The following is a 23360-nucleotide window of genomic DNA, read 5'->3' on the forward strand; positions in this document are numbered from 1 at the left end:
TTTGATATTGTGTTTTTCTATTCTAATCCACTTAAAAAAAAAAAAAAAAAAGAAAGGTTGGGTGGGATCCATTAAGTTGATATCAAGATCCAGTGAGTCACCACTCACAGCTTGAGAAACCCTATTCTGGGACTCAAATCCTAGTTTGGAGGTGTCAAGAAGCAGCACACTCCAGTGGCTAAGAATATGGACTCTGGGAAAAAAAACCACCCAATTCAAGTCCCTGTTCTCCCATTTACTGCCTGTGTGACCTTGCCAAGTTACTTACCCTTTCTAGACCTCAATTTTTTTTGTCTGCAAAATGGGATGATAAGAGTACCTACCTCCTACAGGTGGTGTGAAGATAAGTGAGATAATATAGATGTAAAAGTCCAGAAAAGTGCAGGGCATCTAGTAAGTGCTGCTTAAGTTAGCTGCTGCCATCATCATCATCATCATCATCATCATCATCATCTTTGATCCTCCTGTTATCTTATTTTAAAATAAAGCTAAATAATAGTACCACTGGTGAGAAGAGGGGAAAAAAAGGCTATACCAAAGGGTTTATTTGCAAAGCTGTACAAAACTACATAGTGTGCAGAGCAGAGTAGGAAGAGGCCCTGCGATCCGGTTAACACAGGCAGCCCCTGCACTCATGTTTGCCGGGGAAGGGAGGAGAGGAGCTTCTTTTCCAGCCATGGTTCAGTGTCCTGGAGACCAAGACTGCTGGGTCTGCATGCCTCCTTTGCCTTCTACTAGCAAACAGTTTATTTCCTTGCTCGCATTTTCTAATCTACCTAGAATCTCAAACTCCCAAAGCATGGAGGAACTTCTGCTATGGTCTGAATGTTGCTGGCTCCCCCAATTCACAGGTTGAACCCTAATCCCGACACTACAGACTTAAGAGATAGGGCCTTAAGAGGTGAAATCATGAGGACTCCACCCTCATGAATGGGATTAGTGCCTTAAAGAGGCTTGAGGAAGCCCTTTTGCCCTTTCCTTATGCCATGTGAGGACGCAGCAAAAAAGTATCATCTTTAAAGCAGATGGCAAGCCCTCACCAGACACTGAATCTACTGGTGCCATGATATTGGACTTTCCAGCCTCCAAAACTGTGAGCAATCAATTTCTGCTATCAATGACCTAGTCTAAGGTATTTTGTTATAGCAGTCTGAATGGTTGTGACTAAGACAACTTCCTTCTTACAATGCATCTTGGGGACCATATTAGGATGTGAGTTCATTGAAAGGAAGATTGAGTTTCTTTTCTCGTCAATTTAGTGCATGCTATCCAATCAAGATTAGCCCACAGGGGGGATTTTAAAAAACAAAAGAGAAAACCTTTCAATTATGCCAAAGCCTGGCATGATTCAACCCACCTCCCCCCGGCTCCAGACGCTCGAATGGCAAAATTAAGGAAGCAAAGGGGCATCTGCCATCAGATGGATGAAAGCCAGATTTCGAGAACTTTTTAACAATTACCCAAAGGACACATTTGGGAAATAAAGCACTGGACACTTGGAGTCAATGTTTCATTGGTCATGATGATCAAAAAATGATGGTTCACACACACACACACAGACCTCATCCCACCTGCTGCAGGGCGGAAGCGACACCTCTGGCCCTCACACACCCTCTGGCTGGGCTCTCTGGTGCACCCTGCAGCCGCTGCCCCACCCAAGACTCTGTCCTTCACCCTGAAGTTCTACTGCCCTGGTTTTCATCTCCCCTCAACACGGTACCTGGAGGCTCAATGTCCAAGTAGAGATGTGAAAATCAGATCTGTGCTGGGCAGGGTTGCAATGTCCTTGAGCTCTTCTCCATCTCCCTTTCCCAAACTCTCTCCTCTCCCCTCTCCCACCCCATCATTGTTCCCCGGAAACAAATAGGATGGCTTCACTGGTCAATTCTTAACATGTACAAACACCAAAAGCAGAGGAAACGCCCCTTGGCCACCCCCCTCCCCCCAAACCCCAGTGCTGGGAGTGCAGCCGGCGGGCGAGGCTGCCTGGAACGTGGAGCTGCTGGAGCTGTCCGGCTGACCTGGAAAGTTCTTTGGCCTCTAGGCTTTACCTGGAGGCCTCTTCCTTCAGCTCCTTGTTTTTCCTCACCTCCTCGGCATGCTTGTCCTGGAAAGGAAGGGAGGGAAAAGGGCAGGTCACACAAGGCTGCCCCAGGGACAAAAAGGGAGGCCAAGGGGCAAGAGAACCAAAGGCAAAGAGTGGCCACCACAGGCAGTGAAGAGCTGTGTCTGCAAATGCATCCTGAGAGGGGCAGAAGGTGGCAGGTGAGGCTGGCAGGAGGCAGGGGGTGAGCCTACTGGTGCTGCCCCAGGGAGCTCAGGGGCCTGTGGGTGTCAAACTGCGGCAGGGGCCCACCTTACAGTGACCCTGGGCACCCCCCCAGCCTCTCCCTCCCTCACCTGGCCATTCTGTGGTTTGGATTAGATTGTATAGCTTGACTTAATATAAGGAGCTGCTGGGGGTAGTTTGTGCCAGAGGAGCAGGCAGAACAGACAGGCCTCACTGCAAGCATCTCCTACAAGTCACATGCACTTGCCTGCTGCTTCTAGTTCTCATCCATCTCCTTTGCGAGAATTGTCTTATCCCTCCTGGTGAAAGATGAGGACTCTTTGATTTTACTTTGTTATTATTTAAACAAAAATAGAGATGGGATCTGGCTACATTGCCCAGGCTGTTCTCTCACTCCTGGCCTCAAATGATCCTCCCACCTCTGTCTCCCAAAGTGCTGGGATTACAGGTGTAAGCCACTATGCCCAGGTGTGGACTCTTAAAGTACAAATCGACAGAAGAATTTTGAAAATGTTGCCCAACTCCAAAAAGTGGACTTTCTTACACCTATCTTAAGAGAACCTTCTTTTATTTCACAGGGTAGAGCAGCCAAAGGATGGTATCTGCCTTCCAAGGCCCATCTGCGGAGGATCTTGGCTGGCTCACTTCTCCAACCAGGCCTCAGTTCTCTGATCTTTAAAGAGAAGGGCACAGACAGGAGGCTCTTTCACCCCTCAAGTTCTGTGATGTTTAGTGTTCACCTGCTCACTGTGCAGATTGCTGGGTTCTCTATTAGACGGTGACTTTCCTGTGGGCAGGGACCACATCTTTCTCTTCTTGGTATTTCCCAGTTTCTACTATGGCGCCTTACAGATGGCAAGCGCTCAACAAATGTTGTTCCTCCCAGAGCCTGGCACTATCACATCCAGATGACAGAATCAGCCCGAAGTAGACCCACTGAGACAGCCCAGGTTTTCAGGATAAACTATAAACTACAAATCTGTCCCTGCAGACACCCTAGAACCTTCCGTGGCCTAGGAGTGAGGAGGGTGTGCACAGGGCAGGGGTTCCCAAACTTTGGTACGTATCAGCATGACCCAGAAAGCACCATTCCTAGACAGCCAGGGTTAGTATTCTGGGGAAGGATCCAAGTATCTGTATTTTTTAATTTCATACCAAGCGAGTCTGGTACATGGGGTAAGTGACCCACACAAACACTGGCATAGCAGGCTTTGTTGAAGGTGTCTGTGGCCTGGTGCACAGGTGGACAGGGCAGAAAACATACACCCAACTCTCACCCAACCTCCTGCCTCCACCAGTGGGTAAAGGGGAGAAAGGGGGCCGAGGTCCCAGAGGGATGCTGCTCCCTCAAATGTCTGCTCTGACATCACACCTCCTTGAGTCTACCCTACCTCCACAGCTATCACTCTACAATATGGACCTTTCCAACCTCTCTGCCTCTGAATCTGCTGATCTCTCTGCCTCTGAATCTACCTCCATTCTTGGGTGAGCTCACTGGGCAGAGCGCTAGGTTCTGCACTCCCTTTCCTTGGCCTCCAAAGTATCTCTTGATGACAAAAGGCTGGCAGGACAATCATGGGCTGGTCTCCCTGAACCACTTGGACTTGGAGCCAAAGAGCTGAGTGCTAGTCCTAGCTCCACTGCTTATTAGTTTCGTGACCCTGGGCAAGTCATTTGACCTTTGTTGACATGTTTTTCTCATCTGCAAAATAAGGATAACACCTGTCCAGCTTGCCTCAGGGACTTGTTGTGAGGATACTGGCGAGAGGAAATGAAAGTGTTTTGCAGAGTCTCTCACGTGCTATATCCTGGGTCAGGTGGAGCCTCAGCGATTTGTTTTGGGTCTGGTCTCAGGGCCATGCCCATCTTAGCTCAACCCCAGGTTTTTGTTAAGAGTTTGCTCCAGGTCATCCCTCCATAACTGGGGAAGCCTGAGGGCCGACCCAGATCACCTCCCTCCCATGTGGCACTTGGTGGAGGCCTTGCCAAGTTTCGCAGACTGGTGCATCAGAGCACAGGGGCTGCCTCGTGCTGGCCAGTTCCAGGGCCTATGCAACATTCAGACCCCTCGTGAAGAAACCAGATCCTTCTAGGACCTGTTGCCAAGGGCCTGAGACTCTAGGTGGATGGGCAGGAAGGAGCGGGGACCACGCTGCTCACCATGGGACGAGGCCACCGATCAGGTCCCGGGAGTCACCGCGCAGCAGGCGGTTCCTGGAAATAAAACACAGAGCTGGAGCTCTCCCAGGAGCTGCAGGAGAAACTGGGGCGGCCTTGAGACTCAGGAAATGAGGCCAACGTGTTCTCAGCAGAACGGGCTGATATTCTGCTGACACACAGAACCAACCCCGGCCTCATGTTTCTCATATTTAGGTGACACCGTTCCATTTATTGACAAAAGGCAACATTGGAAGGACCTTTGACTCACTGGGTCTGTGTCAAGAGGTTTAGAGAGAATCATGTTTCCTGTTCAGTGGGAATCTCAGCTCATCATACCCATGACTTAGAGCCGAGAGCTCAAGAAAGCATCTTTCCTTCCATTGAATTAGTCCATTCAGGGATGAAGCTAGGAATGCACACCTGCTTGTCTATCTCTACTCCTTTGTATTAGATAGGCTTCTTCTAGAGAATCAGACATATACTCTCCCTAAGGCAATGAAGGATTTTAATTGTGTAACTGTGCAGAATATCCCCCAAGGAAACCTTGAGTCTGGTTCCTGTTTCTTGCCTCTGACTTCCCGGATCATCCTTCGGAACTCTCTAAGGATCCTGCCTAAGAGAAAGATCCCAATTTTTGCCCGAGGCTGCTTCCTGCCTGAGATGATCAGTAGGTCCCTGTGTACTTGCTGCAAAAGGAAAACAGCGTGTCCCAGGAACCTCCTCTCTAGCCAGGGACCCCTCACCTTCTCTTGCAGCCGTTCCAACATGGCAGCGAGGTGGGCCTCCCGGTTCTCCTTATTGGATTCCATCTTCTGGGCCAGTTTTTCCTTAGCCATCTTGATGAAGTTGTTGTTTTCCTCAATGGCTTTTTGGATCACCTCTCTCTCATGTTCCCGTTTCTCTGCTAGGTGTTTCAGGAGCTCCGCTTCCTGGTACTGGGGAAGCATAAAGGCAGAAGGGGGCCCTTCACAGTGAGTGCGCCGGGGTTTATTTTCACCATCATGGCTGAAAAGCTGGAACACTCGCCTCCCTGGACCTGGTCCCCAGCCCATTAGCAGGAAGCAAGGACATTTCCTAAATTCTCCCCACCACTTTCAGAGCCTTCCATATTCTTTGATTTTTTTTTCCCCAGCCTTTTCCTAAATACCTTCACGGCCCTTTTGCTCATTGCCATCATTCATTCATTCATTCATTCATTCTTTCATTCATTCATTCGCGAACCCTAAATGATCTTATACTATGTGCCAGGCACTGGTCTAACAGCTTGGGGTAAAAAAAAGTCTCATAGAGATAAAATATATATAAATCACTAAAACCCAGACTAGTGTAGACATATGCCTTAGGGTGTAGACAGGATGCACTGAAGGAATTCACGATAGGGGATTATTTTCTGATTGAAAGATGAAGAAAAGTGACACATAGAATATGGCATCAGAATCAAGCCATGAGAATCCGTAGAAGGCACAGAAGGCATCCCGGGCCTGGAGATGCACTACACCATGATCTACTCTCCCTCCTCCAATGAAGAAGCTCTTTCCTTAATTCCCTAGCCTTTCCCTAAATCCTTACTATTTGTCAAAGTCTTATTTTTGCCACCATGCATATAGGGCCACCTCTTGGAGGAAGGTGGTGCAATGTCCTATCCCCCTAACCAAACTGTGAGCGCCGAGAGGTCAAGGGCGTTTAGTTCTTTGTTTCCCTCAATGGTGCCTCATTCTCCACCGCACACTCGGGAGATGCTCCCTAAATACTGCAGATTGGTGATGAGCTTACCCCAGCTCAGTTCCACCACCTGTCTTCTCCACCTCCCTCCCCTTTATGCTGAGAGGGAGGAAACAAGGAAAGGGCAGCATGTACCTTCCTTCGCTCCTCAGCCGCTTCTAGTTTCTTCTGGATCTCTTCCAGGGATGGGTCTCGCCGCCTGGGCAGGGAGGCGTTGAACTCGGGCACCCCATCAAAGGAAGGTGGCTTCAGGATGACTTCGAAGGACTGGCCCGAGGTGCATTTGTTCAGCTCGATGACTTCCATGTCGGAAATGACGCACCAATTCAGGTCCACCGTGTCTGCTACAGAGGGTAGAGAAGGGGTTGCTCATGTCCTGAAGAATGCACAGGCACCCAGCCAGCACGCAGCGCATGCGCACGGAAGTGGGAGAGCTGGGGCCCCAAGCAAGCTGGAGACTGGGGTCTGGCTCAGTCCTGCACCCTAGTACCTAAGGGCGATGGCCTCTGACGGAGCTGAAGGAGTTTGTAGACACAGTGAGGCTTCAGCCCCCAAGAGTAGGGGGCCCCAGGCAATGTGATTTCCTACCACGCTGGCTGCTTTTGCCTTTGCTTCCCCCACCAGCCTCCTCTGACTGCTGAGCTGCTCAATTTATCATCTGTGGTGACAGGCAGGGGTGCATTTCAGCCCCGCCCACCCCCGGCCACTGCCCATCTGACGCTCGGCCTGCGGAACCCCTCCGCTGCCTCCCTCCTACCCTGCGCTCTTCTTTCTCTCCAGTCAGCACTGTCTTTCCGCTGGCTTTCATCCTTCCTCCTACACTGTCTCCCACACCAGCCTAGACAGAAAAAACAACCTCAGGTCATCCGAGCATGCCTGTTCCTCGGTGCCAGACCAAACCAAACCCATCCCTGCTTCTAACCAGGACATTAGGAGGTGACCTGGTCCCCGAGCACCCCTGGTGAGGACGTGGCCACCCAGTGCTCCTTGCTGGTGTCTTGGGGCTGTCTGGACTACAGGCCCCACACAGCATGGCTGTCACAGAACTTCCTCTTCCCACCTCTGGACTCTCCTAGAGCATTCTCTACCCTTCCCAGAGGAGACCTATTGACCTGGAAACTGACTCACATCGTCTCATCTTCTCTTCTGGTCTAGATGCTCCCCACAGGCAGAATCTCTGTCTGGCTCAGCTTTGCATACCCCCCAGTCCCGATCTGCTGAACGAATGCACAGAGGTGACAAGATCCAGTGCACTCTGGGGGCGCCTGATGCAGACCTTCGTGGCCTCCCCCTAGTGCCCAGGCTGCACCACTGCAGCTCAGACCCTCAGGCTCACCCGCTGTGATTTCATCGGCACTGGGAAGGAAACTGTGTCTGGGGATGAGAGTTTCACTGAACTGGGGTCGGGGTGCAGGACCCATGAGGACAGGACACAGGGCCCCCTGCCCCTCACTTTCCTAGCTGAGCCTTCACTGACCTTCATATTTGTAGGAAGACTTATTCAGGGGATCGGCCAGGAAGCAGGAGCAGAACAAGGAAACCAGCGGAAGCTCCTTCATCTTCTCTTTGTAGGCTGCGGAAACATCAAGTCAGGTGAGGATGACGCCTCTCCTGGCCTCAGAAGCCAGCGTTCCCGCGGGTCTGGGGCTCTGAGCAGCCCAGGGTTCCACAAAGGCACTCAAACCACGCAGACCCATGCCGAGGCTGGGGATCCAGGCCTTTTGCCCTGAGCCGTGCTGTTCAGGATCCCTGTGTGGGATTCGAACCCACTCCTGTCTCCTAGGGAAACCTGAGCCTTCCAGAGCATCAGATCCTTCTCCACAGGATGTCTCCTCCCCTTCCAGACCAGAAAGCAAAATGCACTCATGGAAAGGTCCCAAGCAGCAGTGCCTCAGCTCTCTATCCCCCAACATCTGCTCTAGGACATTCGGATTCTTTTTCTCCAGGACACAAGAGACCCACACTCCATTCTACTCCAAACACTTGGCAGCGCTGGCCTGCGGGGTTAAGGAGCTAGATAGGAGGGGGCCGTCCTCACCACCATCCCTCTAGTCTGCCCCTCATAAGGTCAGGCTGTGAGCCTTCTCTGACCTTTCCAACACAGTGCACAGAGCCTGGGGGTCGCTGGTGTCCCCAAAAGTTGGAACATATCCCCCCACCTTCTAGTCTATCTGTGTTTGGGATGTCAGGGGCCAGAGCTGCCCTGGCTCCTAAAAGTCCCTCCCCCTACTGCCCTGGGGCCCGTGTGTCTGGCTGCTCCGACTACAGCCCTTAGCTGACCCCTACCTAGCACAGCGCAGGTGTTCCCCCCATCCTCATTTCCTTGTACAATTTTTTGTTGAGATGAGAGTCTCAATATGTTGCCCAGGCTGGACTCAAACTCCTGGGCTCAAGTGATCCTCGTGCCTCAGACACCTGATATCAGGGACTATAGGCATATGCCACTACACCTGACTTCCTTTTACAAATTTGAAAATACATGTAACTGCAAAAATAATATATAGGCATCATAAAGTCTAAAAAAAAAAACCACATATACAGATGAGCAAAAGGAAGAAAATCTTAGCTGTGACACATCCCCCACCACTTGCTCAACTTGTCGCTTATGGTGACAAGCAGTGGTGTGCCTTCTGCCACTGCCTGCATGTTCCCATGCCTCCCATCACTACCTGCACCGCCCCCCCCCCCACTCCGTGTGCTTCCCGCCAGCTGTGTACTTCCCTGCTTCTGTGAGTACATGTTGGGTGAGGGCAGAGGGAATGACCTATGCCCCATCACACATGGTTTTTGTACCTACCAGCAAGGGTCATGTTTCTGGGATCTGGTGGCTGAATCTAGCTGAAAGTCACAGAGTGGGTCTGTCACCAGCTTAGGACGCTGTTGCCAACCTGAGAAAAGGGGAGGACAGGATTTTACCATCGATGGATTAGACAGGTTATTCTCATAAGAAAGGTCTTTATACACTGGGGAGGGAATCTCAGGGGTACCTCATTTGCTCTTCCTCCAGGCCCTCTCCCCACCAACTCTTCCTGGGGGTCCCCCACCCCACCTCCCTCCCACATGACACTAAACAAGCTCAGATTCCATGCACTAATGATACTTCATAATTGGCTTTCCAATCTCAAGCCCTCCAGCGCATGCAAGCATGAGTTTCCCGAAAACGTATGGATCACGGGGTGCTCATCTGTCTCCTTCCGTAGCTCAAGAACCTGGTGCAATTCAAGGGTTAGAGTGAGAGGCAAATCCTCTGGCAGAATCAGCTGGGAGGCATTCATAAAATAACTGTGTCCTGAACTTCTCCCTGCATACGCCCCAGAACTCTTTGGGCCAGTTCTGATATGGGATGAGAAGGAATTGGACATAGGATGTTAGCAGGCCTCTTCAGATACCTCTCACCTTCCCTTTCCCGAGATGACTGACCTAAGCTGTGTTTGACCCTATTTAAGACAATCCGGGACACAGGAAAGAAAAACATTAAGGAGTCCAGTCGTCACCATGGGGCCAGCACACTGCCAGAAATCAGCATGAGGAATTGCTGTGGGGCACAGAGATAGGGCTCCACACCCTCGGAAGCCTGGGAGGGGTCCCTGGTGTCGGTAGCACCTGAGCAGTGCCTTGAGGATGAGTTAGAATCAGACAGGAGCTAGCAGGAGGGCATTCTACAAGGGAACATCATGGCCAAGGGTCAGGGTGAGAACACCGCTCAGTGTCCATGGGATCAGGTCGAGCTGGTTGACACTAGACCAGAAAGTGGGAAGAGGAGGGGGCGGGGCAGGAGACGAAAGAGGAGAGGCAGGGAAGGAGCAGATCTGGGAGGATCAGAAGAGTGGAGGTGATTGGAACCCACGAAGGCTACTACCAAGAGAGTGAGGAACGGCCAGCAGTGAGTGGCCATCCTCAGGACCATTTGATCCTCAGTCACCCTCTGTTGTCACTGTGCCAGGGGAGGGTGGCGAGAGCCAGCAAGCTCACTGCCTGCATCCTCGCCAGCCAAAGAGACTCTGAGACCCACTTAAAGCCCCTTGCCTTTCTGTGCTGGCTGGGGACTGGCAGGAGGCGGCAATGGGGCAGTGAACTCAACTCTGGTTTTAGGGCTAGACCAGTGTGCCGTCAAACACAAGCATCACCTCTCTTACCAGCTCTCGCTAGTCTTTTTCTCCATCTTAATTGTGCACAGAGCTGTACAAATTAAATGAGAAAAGCCCATGCATAGCATCCAGCAGACAGGAAGCGCTGAATAAATGTTAGTCTCTTTGCCCTGTATTTTGCATCAGGGCTGCTACCAGGTGCCACATGCCCGCTTCAGAGCCATTACCTCTGGCCCCGCAAGTAAGGACTGTTGTTTCCATGTGCAGATGGGGAAACTGAGGCTCGGAGGGTTTATGTGCCTGCTCAGGATGATGCAGCTAGCAAGTTAGAGTGCCCATTTGAACCGAGGTCCAGCTGGACTTAAAGTGCTTTGTTCTCCTTGTTCTCGTTGTTGTGCTTTGGCGCCAGAGGCCCCTGTCATTGCAGCACAATGGGTCTTCTTTCTACAGAACTAAACTGGTCCTGACAGTACCAGTGAGTCCCTGAACAGAGAGGCAGGCCTGGTGCCTGCATGCGACTTCCCTGGTCATGACACCCCATCCCACAGTCTCTGCTCATGGCCAGGCTGACTGACAAGTCACAGTGAGTAAGCCCTTGCCAGAGAGGCAGTGGCCTTGGACTTCTACCTGGGGAAAGGATCAGAAGTGGAAGCGCAGATAGGTGGAGGGGAGGTAGAGAGGGATGCCTGAGAAAGAAGGCAGACTGAGTAGGAGCAGGCAGTTGGAGTCATGGAATGTGCCCCCAGCCCAAGCTAGAAATGATGATAGGACCCTGTGCTCAGGGAGCACTCTACACCCACCACATTATCCTAGTCAAACTTTGCATGAAGCTGGCTTAAGCTGACAAGACAGCATCATCAGCTTTGCTTTCAGATGAAGAATCTGGGGTTCAGAGAAGTTAAGACGCTTGCCTGAGGTCACACAGCTCTAAGGGTACAGAGCTGAGTCTAGTCTCCAGGTCTCTCAACTTGTAAACTCTTCCACTGTAACCAGTGGAAGAACTAGATACTCACTAACGCTTTCTCTTGTGGTCCTGAGGACTCACAGAAAGCCAGCCTGGCCTGGGGATATGAGTTAACTTTAAAATATGTAGTAAGTGCTTTCTACATGGAAGGACATGGGCTAGGAGTTTTAGGAACACAGAGAAGGTCGGAAAGCCAGAGAAAGACGACCAGGGCAGGAAACAAGAGATGTTGTAGAGGTGGGCAGAGGTATGCATGGTCATGGTCAAGGGATTTGCAATGGAGACCTCTCAGTGTTACAGGGTACAGACTGCATGTTAAAAATGTGTGTTTACCGAGCAGCTGCTATGTGATAAACTCACTTCAATTTTCATAATAGCCTCGTAAGGTAGGAATTACTATCCCCATTTTATAGAGAATGAAACTGAGGCTCAGAGAAGCTACGTGCCTTTTCAAGGCCATTCAGTACAGTCGGTTAAATGATGTCCCCTACATACACACATCCTCATCCTAACCCCCACAACCTGTGAATATGAGCTTATTTGGAAAAAGGGCTTAATGAAGGATCTCAAGAAGAGATCATTCCTGCTTGCCTAAGAAAGCCTTAAACCCAGTGGCAAGTGTCCTTATAAGCGAGACAGAGAGAAAAGAGAAGGCCATGTGCAGACAGAGGCAGAGATGGGAGCAAGGCAGCCACAAGCCAAGGAATGTTTGGGGTCGCCAAAACCTGCAAGAGGCAAGGACAGATCCTCCCCTGGAGTCTTCAACAGAGTTCAGTCCATTGACATCTCAGCTTTGAACTTCCAGCCTCCCAGTTAGTGGTAATGTGATACAGTAGCCCCGGGAAACTAATGCCCTCAGGAAGTACCTAAGCCAGGGCTCAACCCCATGGTTTTTTTCACCTCAGGTACTAGCATTCATTCATGGGCTGACTTGTTCCTCAAGATGATCTGTGTGGCTGGGCGCGGTGGCTCATGCCTGTAGTCCCAGCACTTTGGGAGGCTGAGGTGGGTGAATCTCTTTGAGGTCAGGAGTTTGAGACCAGCCTCACCAACATGGTGAAACCCCATCTCTATTAAAAATACAAAAATTAGCCAGGCATGGTGGCACGTGCCTGTAGTCTCAGCTACTAGGGAAGCTGAGGCAGGAGAATCACTTGCTTGAGCCTAGCAGTCGAAGGTTGCAGTGAGCCAAGATTGCGCCACTGAACTCCAGCCCGGGAGAGAGAGCGAGACTTCATCTCAAAAAAAAAAAAAAAGAGTGATCTATATACTTGTGCCTGTGGGTCCATGGGGCCCTTATAAATCCTCATGCCAACAGTCACATCATTTCTTTTGCACTCAAGACCCAAAAGATATGCCCGGGGGACATTCTGAGAAAGGACACAGAAGATAAAAAGGTGGGAAGCAGAGAGCACAGAGATGCAAGGAATCTTTGCCACTGGGTGGCACCAGCCATGGCAGGAGACCCAACTTTATTCTTAATAACCTGCAGCATCTGTGCCCAGTGGGGCCGGTCACATGTGCCTCCCCAACACCTGGCCTGGTTGTGTGATGCTAGGTTGTCTTGTGGGGTTTGTTAAATGGCCATGGTCGTGTTACCATGCCACAGCAAAATACAGCCTACAATGGAGCAAGGGCCACCAAACCTCTCCTGTAACTGTCAAAGAAGGACAGTAAGGGTGTTATGCCCAAGGTCAGAGCACACAGAGTGCCAGGGATTCAGGTGGGCATGATGAAAATGAAGAGACAATAGAGGCCATAGGAGGCATGAGGCCAAGAGTGCAAGTCCTCAATGGGAGATTCTAGCCAAGATGTCAGCCAGCAAAGCAATGTAAGGCAAAACCCAGTGCAGAGGCAAACCTCCATCCCCACCCCTCAGAGGCTCCTTATGTGTTTTCTGTTAGGTGAAAGCCAATCCTAGCCCTTCGATTTCCCCTGAGGAAGACCAGGAAATTCACTGCACCCAGCGGCTACAAAGATCAAAAGAGCCCCCTCTGGAAAGTCAATGTGGCAGTCATTCAGTCAATATCCAGAATGAGAGCTAGAGCTAAGGATGGCAGGCCCTCCAGCTCCTGCCTGGGGCTCACTCTCAAGCACGTCTGATGGACACAGACTGGTTGGTCAAGAGCCAAGGTCTCCCTGTGCGGCTCAGCCCCGGTGCTGTCAGGGATTGATCCAGCAGAGCAGGTAGAGAGAGGACTCAATTTATTTACGTATTCATTTGTTTAGTAAATTCTGTGCCAAGCCCTCTGCTAGATCTTCAGATGGCAAAGATTCGAGTGTGGCCTCATCCCAGGCTGTGATGAGGTTACTATGCAATTGAGGTTCTGCAGTGCCTATCACTTCGCAATGACTCTGAACCTGACTGTGTGCCGGGGATGTGGACCGGGTTTACTCAGGAACACAGGAGGCCCATTGGGCTGCATGCAGGGTGCAGTGGGACAGAATGCTAGAATAGGAACTGGAAGATCACAGAGCCCTCCAGACCAGTGAAGGACTTTGTGCTTTATCTCCCACCCAGTAGGAAGCCACCGATATCTTTTGAATGAGGGGAGAAGGGAACAGTGATGCTGATAATAATAGCAATAATAACAACTACCATTCTTGGGCAGGAAAAGCACAACTGTTATCTCATTTTTCTGTTAGGTTCTTTGAGAATGAGGACATTGAATCTCAGCAGTTAAGTAAATTACACCATCACACAGGTAGGTAGGGGCAGAGCTGGGATTTAGGTCCTCATGTGTTTCACTGGAAAGCCTGTCTCTGTCTCTTTAGGTTCTGCTTCTAGTGTAAAAATATTCATCTGGCAGCATTCGTTTGGGGAAAAATTTAGGAGGGAAAGGCTGGCAGCCAAATAGCAGTATGGGTACAAAGTGTGGGTCGGACCTGCTGGATTGAGTTCCACTCTGAAGTTTTCACATCTCACCCAGCACTATTTTTCCATTTACAAACTGATCCATACATTTCCCCCAGCACCAGCATCTAAGAGTCTGTACAGAAAAGCAAGGAACCGGAGCTTTTTGTTGATGGCTGGAACCATTAGCATAATTGTTAAGAAATAAATTAGTGGGTGATAATCCCACCAAGCAGAGAGCCAGCCATAAGGAAACACGGAATGAGTAAGTTTTGATTGGAGGCAGACATGGCTAAGAGTGAAGTTGTAGGCTGTTGACTGAGGAGGGATCTCACAGTGGGATAGTGGGGAGAAAAAGGTGCTTAAAATGACGAGATCAGAGCCCTCGATTTCACCCAGAACATTTGAATGTCAGAGATGGAGAGAAAAGGCAATCACAAGCCCGTGGTTCTCAATTCAGTGCAGTCTCACTCCCAGAAACTACATGGGACCTTTCAACGGTCATGAGACTGAGGATGCTACAGGCATTTAGTGGGCAAGGGCTGTGGAGTCTAAATGTCTTGCATTGTACACATCAGTTCCACACAATAAACAACTGTCCCTTCCAAAATGCCAATAGCCTCCTTCCTGGTGACCAAAGATTCTGAGGTCACGCAGAGAACTCCTGGCAAAGATGGGATGGATTCCAGTGTCAATGCCCTTCTCCTTTATACTTGTTCCTTCTCTGCCCCTAAACACCATCCTGGATGAGAGGGGATAGCCCACATGGTCACCAGAGCAGCTGTGAATGAGAAAGTGGATACGCAGAAGGGAGGCCCCAGCAGGGTACTTGCTTGCAACCCACACTCCAAGGCTTTCAGCTGATGTCCAGGTAATTCAGCTGATGTCCAGGGGCAGACAGAAAAGCACCACGCTCTCAGATGACACGTGGCCACCTGCTGGGTGTACGCCTGACCTCTTAGTGCCTCTGACTGCCCATAGGACAGAGTGAACAAGCATTTTATTGGTCACTGGAAGAAATACCCCAAGAATGCTTGCAGGATGTGGTCTATTTTTGAGGGATAAGCAGATAATGCATGTCCCAGTGGCTTGAATAGAGTTGTACCTGGAAAGGGTTTCAGAAGACAAATCTAGAAACTCTGGCCAAGAATCAGGATGAATACTTCATGGTTGTGGGGGCAATGAACTCTGACTACGGTCCTCTAGCCACAAGCAGTACAGGAAGGTGGTTCTTTAAGTCTGTGCCCTATTGCCAATCTTCTCCAAAATCCAGTTGAGGTTATATATTTACCTGAAGTTAGCTGCATAAGCTATCTAAATGCCACTTTATTTGCTTTGGGATAGAATCATGTCAGCTCAGAACAGTGCCCCTGGTTATTTCATGCTGATCAAAAGGCTCTGATTGGCAGCCATGTGTCTTCTTTGGGTTTAAAATCAAAAGGAGATAAATTATTTTTTCATGAATGTGGTTTTCATTCTTTCTACAATATTTATTGAGTATTTAATTCTGTGCCAAGCCCTCTGCCAGATCCTAAAATAACCATAGGAGTTTTTGTTGGTGGGAAAGTAAAACAGGTCCCTGGGTGGGTATCTAGAGCCATTGGAGCCTTTGGAAGCTCTGCAGATGCTCTGCAGGCCTCAGCATGGTCTGCCGCGATAATGTGGACCATGCCATAAAGGGAGAAGCAGTGGGAATTAGAGCGCAGACCAAGAAGGAACCAGTGAGACATACGGAGGGAAACTGGGCAAAACAGAACAGTGTGTGATTCACTGGGTCTGGGGAAATTGGTATTGTTTAATCACCTCTTAGGCTCTTGCTTCCAAGAGCATCAAGAGGAAGAGATGATGGTGTCCCAGAGGTCAAGCTCTCTGCTCATTCTGCAGTCCCAGATCACCCTAGATCTGCGCTCAGCTCCTTTCTCTGGATTCATATTCTGCAGTTTGTTATCCAAACTCTCGAGTTGCCTAAAGCCCATCATGAATCAGGCCAACCAGTCCCAGGCTCCCGCCTTTTCTGATCTGTTCTGTTCTCCTGCCTCCCACCACCAGCCTCTGACAGCAGGACCCTAGGGGAGTGGACACACAGCTCTCAGTTTTAATTGATGGAAAGGCCAGCAAGCTTTGGGCTTCAGTGGGGAGGGATAGGTATGCCTGTGTGTGTGTAGGGAATGGAGTGGGAGCACTCACGTGTGTTAGGGATGGGGTGGGAGCACTCATATGTGTGTGTCGGGGATGAAGTGGGAGTGTTCAGATGTGTATAGATGTATATACACACATATATGTGTGTGTATATATGTATATGCAGAAGAATTAGCGTGACAGAAGATAAGTTCAGGGGCACGGACTTCCATTCTGGGCTGCTGGAGAGTGTGCGAGGCATGTGATCCAAGCGCCATGTGAGGTCCTGGGTTAAAAGCACATGAAGGCATCAATATATAGGGCAAGCCCTTTTAATCTTACTCCCAATAACAACAATGTAATTGAATAATGCTTTATGATTACATCTATAGGCATATGTGCATCTTATAAGTAATGCTTTAACTACAAACATATTCACATTATATTTTAGAAATTCTATGTGACAGAAAAAAAGAAAATAAATCCCTGTTGTCTTGCTACTTTATGCTATTGGCATTTTCTTCTAGGTTGTTTTCCCCTCTGTCTACTATTTTTACATAAGCAAGGAACCAGGGCTTTTACAGAAGCAAGGGAATCTACACTAAAAATGTTTTAAAGATAGAGATGGGGTCTCACTGTGTTACCCATGCTGGCCTCAAGCTCCTGTGCTCAAGTGATCCTCTGGCCTCAGTCTCCCAAAGTGCTAGGATGACAGGCGTGAGCCACCGTGTCTGGCCAGGGCATATACATTTTATAATTTTATTCCCCACACCAAATCCTATACACACTTAATAGATCATCAATTTAGGTAAGTGACTTGATTTGCCCAAAGTCATATGAGTAGAAAGTGGTAAAAATGGGATTTGAATTGAAATCTTCTTATATCAAAGCCCATGCAATTTCTGATAAAGCTCCATGCTATGTCCTCATATCCAAGGCCATCCTAGATGTAAGTGCAATGGATGATTGCTGATGGCATGTGATTGAAGGGCAAGCGAATACCCCATATCAGCCTGCCTTCTATGGGTGCATTCCATGCTTAAAATTCTCACCATTCTATCTATCCTTCAGCTCAGGCATTGCCTCAGAGAGTCCCTGTTAAAATGCACACACCTGACCTATCAAGTGTACTAAATTAACTCATCTTCATATCAGCAGAGGACAAGCAATGAAACTTGTAGAAATTCCCAGAGGTCCAGCTCTCTGCCCATTCTGCAGTCCCAGAGTTAGTAGGAGCCATGGAGCTCTCTGGAGTTTCCATTCCTCCCTCTTTTCAGAGGAGGAGACAGGGAGCCCAAGAAGTGCCTTGCCTGAGGTTTCAGAGAGAACAGAGCCAAGCTTCTGGCCCACATTCAACTACACTGACAGAAATTCCTTATCTTTTGCAATATTGCTCTTGTTTTCTTTATTCTTTCATTCTCCAATGCTTTGTAAATTTTATGTATTACTTTTAATTTTAGCTTTATGTTAAAATCTTTTATGTCTATATTTCACTACATTAAGAATGAAAGAGAATCTAATGATTTTATTTGTGTGAGATGAAAGGTTTAGCAACAAACCTCTCTGTACAAACCTGGTTTTGTCAGAAAGATCTGGATTTTCAGTTCTGGATTATCATTATTAAGTTCTTTCTTACATTATTCATCCAACAAATATTGATTGAGGATCTACTGTGTGCACTATATAAAGCACTAGGGATACAGTGATGATCTTACAGACACATCCCCTAGCCTCAAGATGTTTGACATTTGCATTGAGCTTTATAAATATACCAATTTTAACTAGGCAATGGCTCTAAATTCTGGTGTTTTCTTTGCTTATGACCATCATTGACACCATGTAGGGTTTTTTGTTTTATTTTATTTCTTTAATTTGATAATTTTTTTATTAGCTAGAGTACTTGTTGGAGTAATTGTTTTTCAGAAAGGGATCATGTTTTGTTTTTGTTTTTGTTTTTGAGATGGAGTCTCCCTCTGTCACCCAGGGTGGAGTTCAGTGGTGCAATCTCAGCTCACTGCAACCTCTGTCTCCCTGGTTCAAGCGATTCTCCTGCCTCAGCCTCCCGAGGAGCTGGAATTACAGGCATGCGCCACCGGCATGCCCGGCTAATTTTTGCATTTGCAGTAGAGATGAAATTTCACCATATTGGCCAGGCTGGTCTTGAACTCCTGACCTCAAGTGATTCGCCCACCTCAGCCTCACAAAGTGTTGGGATTACAGGTGTAAGCCAGCATGCCCAGCCCATGGTTTGTTTCTTAAGTCCTTATGCATCTGGTTTGATGGCAGGTGCAAATGCTAGACAACCCTGTCCAGGATCAATAGCTGAATTGTGTTTGTGTTGTGGGCAGACAGAGCCTTCCTGAAAGGTGCTACCCTCTATCCAACTCTTTCTGCATACTCAGTGTGAACTTTTCTCTCTCTAGTCTGGCTGTCTAGGCACAGACCCACATGGTCCGCTGACACTCTGCTCATCCTCCCCTACTGGGTCTTTCATCCTGGATGTGAGCCCAGCTCCTTTCTCTGGATTCATACTCTGCAGTTTGTTATCCAAACTCTCGAGTTGCCTAAAGCCCACCATGAATCAGGCCAACTAGCCCCAGGCTCCCACCTTTTCTGATCTGTTCTGTTCTCCTGCCTCCCACCACCAGCCTCTGACAGCAGGACCCTAGGGGAGTGGACACGCAGCTCTCAGTTTTAATTGATGGAAAGGCCAGCAAGCTTTGCACTTCAGTGGGGAGGGATAGGTATGCCTGTGTGTGTGTAGGGGATGGAGTGGGAGCACTCACACGTGTGTGTAGGGGATGGAGTGGGAGCACTCACACGTGTGTGTAGGGATGGGGTGGGAGCACTCATATGTGTGTGTAGGGATGGGGTGGGAGTGTTCAGATGTGGGGGTTCGTGTGTGCATGCATATGTAGGTGGGAAGGGGGCAAGTGTGCATGTATTCATTTGTCTTCCTAGAGGGACTAGAGATGTAAAACTCTGAAAAAAAAAAAAAAAAAAAAAAAAACAATTTTCAAATGGCAGGGAAGAATTTTTGGTATCCATCCGTCCCTAAAGAAAAACAGAAAAAGCAACCTTTCCCAGGCTGTCACATCTCTAAATACAGCAAATGCTAATTTAATAAGCAAACCAAATTATACATGATGCATGTTTATTTCTCAAGCTTAAAAAAATTGATTGGTTCCCTAAGTGGCATTACAAAAGTTACACTTTACATGTTGTATAATTCCCCAAAATTTCTATCCCTCCTCCCACAAAAGCAGTTTCATTTCTCCCCATCCGTGTCTTCAAAATCTCTGGGAATTCTGTTTCCAAATGAGAATCTCCAGGTAAGTATGAAATAATATAAAGATATCAGAGGGAGCAGGGGAGATAATCTTAGGGGTTCTTGAAAAATTAAGCCTTTCTTTGATTATGATCTTGATAATTAAATATCTTATTATTTAAAAGCACGAGCACAAAAGATCTGAATTTTTCCATTCCTTCTACACAGTTGGTTTAATATAGACACTATTCTCCTCCTTTCTTTATCTCTCTCTTACCTTCCTAATTTCTTTGTCCCATGTTCCTTTTCCCTGCTCAAGTACCCTATTCTCTGAACCTCAATTTGTCAATCTTTGTTGCTGTATTTTAAAAGTCATCAATCAGCCCACAACCCCCTACAGGAAAAATGTGGTTAAAATGGCCTAGTCCAGTGAAAGAAGACAGTCACTTGGCCCTTGCGTTTCTTTGATTGAACTAAAGTGAAATCTAGCTATTGAGCAGCCATCCAACCAAAAATGCAGGACACTTCCACTGTCCCTCCACCTCCAGTCAACAACCTGGCCAGTATGGACAATATGAGACCAAACTTCTCCATCTTTGATAGGTCTTTTAGAATGAAGTAACTCACTAAAGAAGGACAGCTTCCCATAAAAAACAGTATTTGGATTTAACTGCAACTTAAAGGCACTTATTTTTTGCCTGGGAATAGGGACACACAGTGTACAACATGGATAAGCCTTGAGGACATTAGGCTCAGTGAAATAAGCCAATCACAAAAAGACAAGTACTGATTCCACTTATCTGAGGTACCTATAGGAGTTAAATTTATAGAGAAAGAATGTAGGATGGGATTTTCCAGGGGCTGGGGCATAGGAGAATGGGGAGTTAGTGTTTAATGGGTATGGAGTTTCAGTTTTGCAAGATGAAAAGAGTTCTGAAGATTGGATGCACAACAACGTAAACCTTAATACTACTGATATTTACACTTAAAAATAGTTAGAATGGCAAATTTTATGTTATGTGTATTTACCACAGTTAAAAATTTAAAAAAAAAAAGGTTGACTATCTATTGGGAGTTTTTCATAGGCTTGTAGTCTCAGGGTTAGGAGAGGTAATTAGAGGTCACTTAGCCTAATGTTTCTCAAACATTTTTGACTGAAACTCACAAAAAGTGCTACATTGTATATTATGATCCAGTATGTATATGTCATGATACGGACATATACACATATGTATGATTATGGATACAGACATATATGTACATTTGTACAGACAAATATCACATAACTGATATGTAACTGAAGACAGCATAGGAAGCATTATTTATCCTATTACGTGAGATGTGCTCTAATTATTTTCTACTTTATCTTATTTCATTTTGTTAAAACAAAAAACCATTTACAATCCATAGATTGATTTCATCGTGTACTAATGGGTCTCAGCCTGCAGTTAAAACACTAACCTAGACCAATCCCTAACATACTGCAAAAACCTCCTCCAAAGCCTCCCTGGTGGGTGGCCATCCAACTTCTGCTTGAATGCCTCCAGTGTTAGGGAACTCACTCCCTACAGGGCAGCGTGCTCTATGGTAGACCCATCTAGCATTTTAACATCCTGCTCACTCCAGAGCTGTTCCAGGAGTGGCCTGGGTGGAGCTGAGAATGCCAGGAGGGCTGGGACCAGCTGACAGGTGCTCAGTGGTTTCCAAGTGGGGTGAAAGTACAGCTCCTAGCAGCAAAGTGGAGGGTTGGGGTGAGCCGGAGACTAGGGCAGCATTGCTGGGAAACTGTGGCTTCCTTCTGTGGAGCTGCCGATCAGACCTTTTCCCCTCTGCCTTCTCACTGCTCCAGCACTATGATTATTTCCTCATCTGAAGGATGATCTCATTCCCCTAGCACCCGCCTGTGGGAGAGGTTTCCTCCCCCTGGGAGGTGGGGGGCTCAGCCTCAGGTTGAGACAGATTCCCTCATATTCCCTCTCAACCTCCCACCCATCCCTCAAGCCTCAGCAGGCCACCTCTGGCCATTCGCACCTTGTATTCTCTTGGTCTTGAGACGAGGGGTATCCCTTCCTGGGGTATTCAGACAAGGGTGCATGAACATTCCTAACCTCTCCCTCCCACCCCCATACACACACACACACACACACACACACACACGCACACACACACGCACAGAGCATTCTGGAGACCTGCCCATGTTCAGGACAACAAGACTCCACCACACCTGATTGTGTCTTCCTGGGAGAAATAAAACAAAGACAGCACCACCACGTGGGGAAGGCTGGCCGCTGGACATCAAAACCCTGGGTCCCAGGATGAGAAATTAATGATGCCTAAACTCCTGGTGAGGGTGGTGGGCTGCATAAGGAGGGGGGTGCTGGCCAGGGTCCCAGTCAGTGGCCAGGGCGTGGCAGTTCTGGGTGTCTGCAGTTTTCAGCTTTGGAGCCAGCCACCTCTGGCCAGGTAGGATTAGGCTGACCTCAGGGTGGGGCGGGGCCAGGAGGAGGTGATGATCTCATTGCATCCTGAGAACCAAGAGAAAAAAGTAACCCGTGCATAGAGCTGAAGGAAAAGATGGGTGATAAAAATGGGAATGGGAGACAAGAAAAGCTGTGTCTGAGGAAGAAAAGGTAAAAACACAGGAGAGCTTCCCACTTGAAAGGGATCTTCAGGTCACAGCCAGCTGCAGGGGCAGTCAGACTTGGCACAAAACCTTTCTCTCTAAGCAACAAAACATTTTTAAGCAGAAATAACTCACTGTAGCATCTGACAATTCCCACCCATCCTGCCTCTCCTGAGCTCTGGAATAAAAGTGGCACCTGGAGCCTACCCTCACCCCTTGGCCGAGCGCCATTCTTTTTGCCTCACCCCCTTTCCCCCAAGATCTGACAAAGTTTAAATGATTGAGTAAAACCAAAGGTGACACAATAGGTGCTAGGCCCCTCGCTTCTCCCCACTGTAGCTGCTGTCTTGTTTTTTCTTTTGCCTGAAAAGCCTCAAATTAGTTGCATTTTATTTCTACTTACGTGCAGTCCAGTTAGAAGCGAGCTGCTCTCTTCCTCACTCCCTCAATTAGTGGTACCCTGGGCTTCTCTCAACATCAGCACCACTGCTCGCTCTCGCCATGACATCACCTCCAAGCTCTGTGATTGGCCAGCAGTGGGTTGCTTGGCAATTGGACAGTCTCCTCTGGTGGAGCAGGGATTGCCTGAGTGAGTAACTCTTAGCAGGCCAGGGAGTGGAAGATGATGTCAGACAAAGAGCCTGCTTTCTCTGCTGCCTGTGGAGCTGGAGAACCAGAGGGGTGAGGGCAGAGAGGAAGAAAGAAAGAGGGAGTGGTACAGGGAAGGTTGGGGGGAAGCCACAGCTTGTGAGCTGAGGGGATAATGAATGATTTCCAGAATCTTTAGGTCCTTTAAATCTGGGGGTGAGAGAATATGGAATCCAGAGAAGAAATAAAAAAGAACAGATGAACCCTAAAAATAGCTTCCTGGAGGGCTTGGTGCCTGTTTCCAGCTCTGTCAGAAGGGCTGGTGGGTTTGAACGATGACTCAGAAGGCGGGGGGTTGCAGGGACTGCAAAAACCCTAGGACTGGGAGCTGATGAGGGCCCTGCACTGGAGTCTCTGGAGAGTAAGGCTTCCCTCTGGCCACCTTTGCAAAGGTATCAGCCACATCTCTGCTGACACTAGTGGGTCCTCACTGCCCCTCCCATCCAGCCCTCCTGGGCCTTCCAGAGGGAGCCACAGGTAGGAAGGTGGATTGGTCATTACACTGGTGATTCCTAAATATGGTGGATTTTTAAAAAACTTCAATAGGTTTTTGGGAAACAGGTGGTGTTTGGTTACATGAATAAGTTCTTTAGTGGTGATTTCTGAGATTTTGGTGCACCCACCA

The 23360-nt window shown here is 48.4% G+C and overlaps 1 protein-coding gene across 4 annotated transcripts; it reads right to left on the bottom strand.

Annotated features, from left to right (window-relative positions):
• Positions 1-1502: 1502 nt before the first annotated feature.
• STMN4 (stathmin 4) lies at positions 1503-23000 on the bottom strand. 4 transcript variants are annotated; one of them, XM_003902577.2, is made up of 8 exons: positions 22491-23000; positions 8970-9060; positions 7650-7745; positions 6930-7010; positions 6308-6516; positions 5194-5385; positions 4451-4504; positions 1503-2107 (listed from the first exon to the last, which is right to left on the bottom strand). In XM_003902577.2, the coding sequence occupies exons 2-7, from the start codon at positions 8980-8982 to the stop codon at positions 4484-4486; spliced, it is 612 nt and encodes a 203-aa protein (XP_003902626.1). In that variant the 5' UTR covers positions 8983-9060; positions 22491-23000; the 3' UTR covers positions 1503-2107; positions 4451-4483. The 4 variants fall into 4 exon arrangements, with proteins under 4 accessions (XP_003902626.1, XP_009211003.1, XP_003902625.1 ...); XM_009212739.1 differs by lacking the exon at positions 6930-7010; XM_003902576.2 differs by lacking the exon at positions 4451-4504.
• Positions 23001-23360: the final 360 nt, after the last annotated feature.

This window comes from Papio anubis, chromosome 8, assembly GCF_008728515.1.
Source record: "Papio anubis isolate 15944 chromosome 8, Panubis1.0, whole genome shotgun sequence".
Classification (NCBI taxonomy): Eukaryota; Metazoa; Chordata; class Mammalia; order Primates; family Cercopithecidae; genus Papio; species Papio anubis.

Excerpts from the sequence above, each read along its gene's own strand:
- STMN4 (XM_003902576.2), bottom strand. Across the intron at positions 5,386-6,307 it reads CGGCTGAGGAGCGAAGGAAG|TACCAGGAAGCGGAGCTCCT; the intron begins GTACATGCTGCC and ends ATGCTTCCCCAG. Across the intron at positions 2,108-5,193 it reads TGGAACGGCTGCAAGAGAAG|GACAAGCATGCCGAGGAGGT; the intron begins GTGAGGGGTCCC and ends CTTCCTTTCCAG.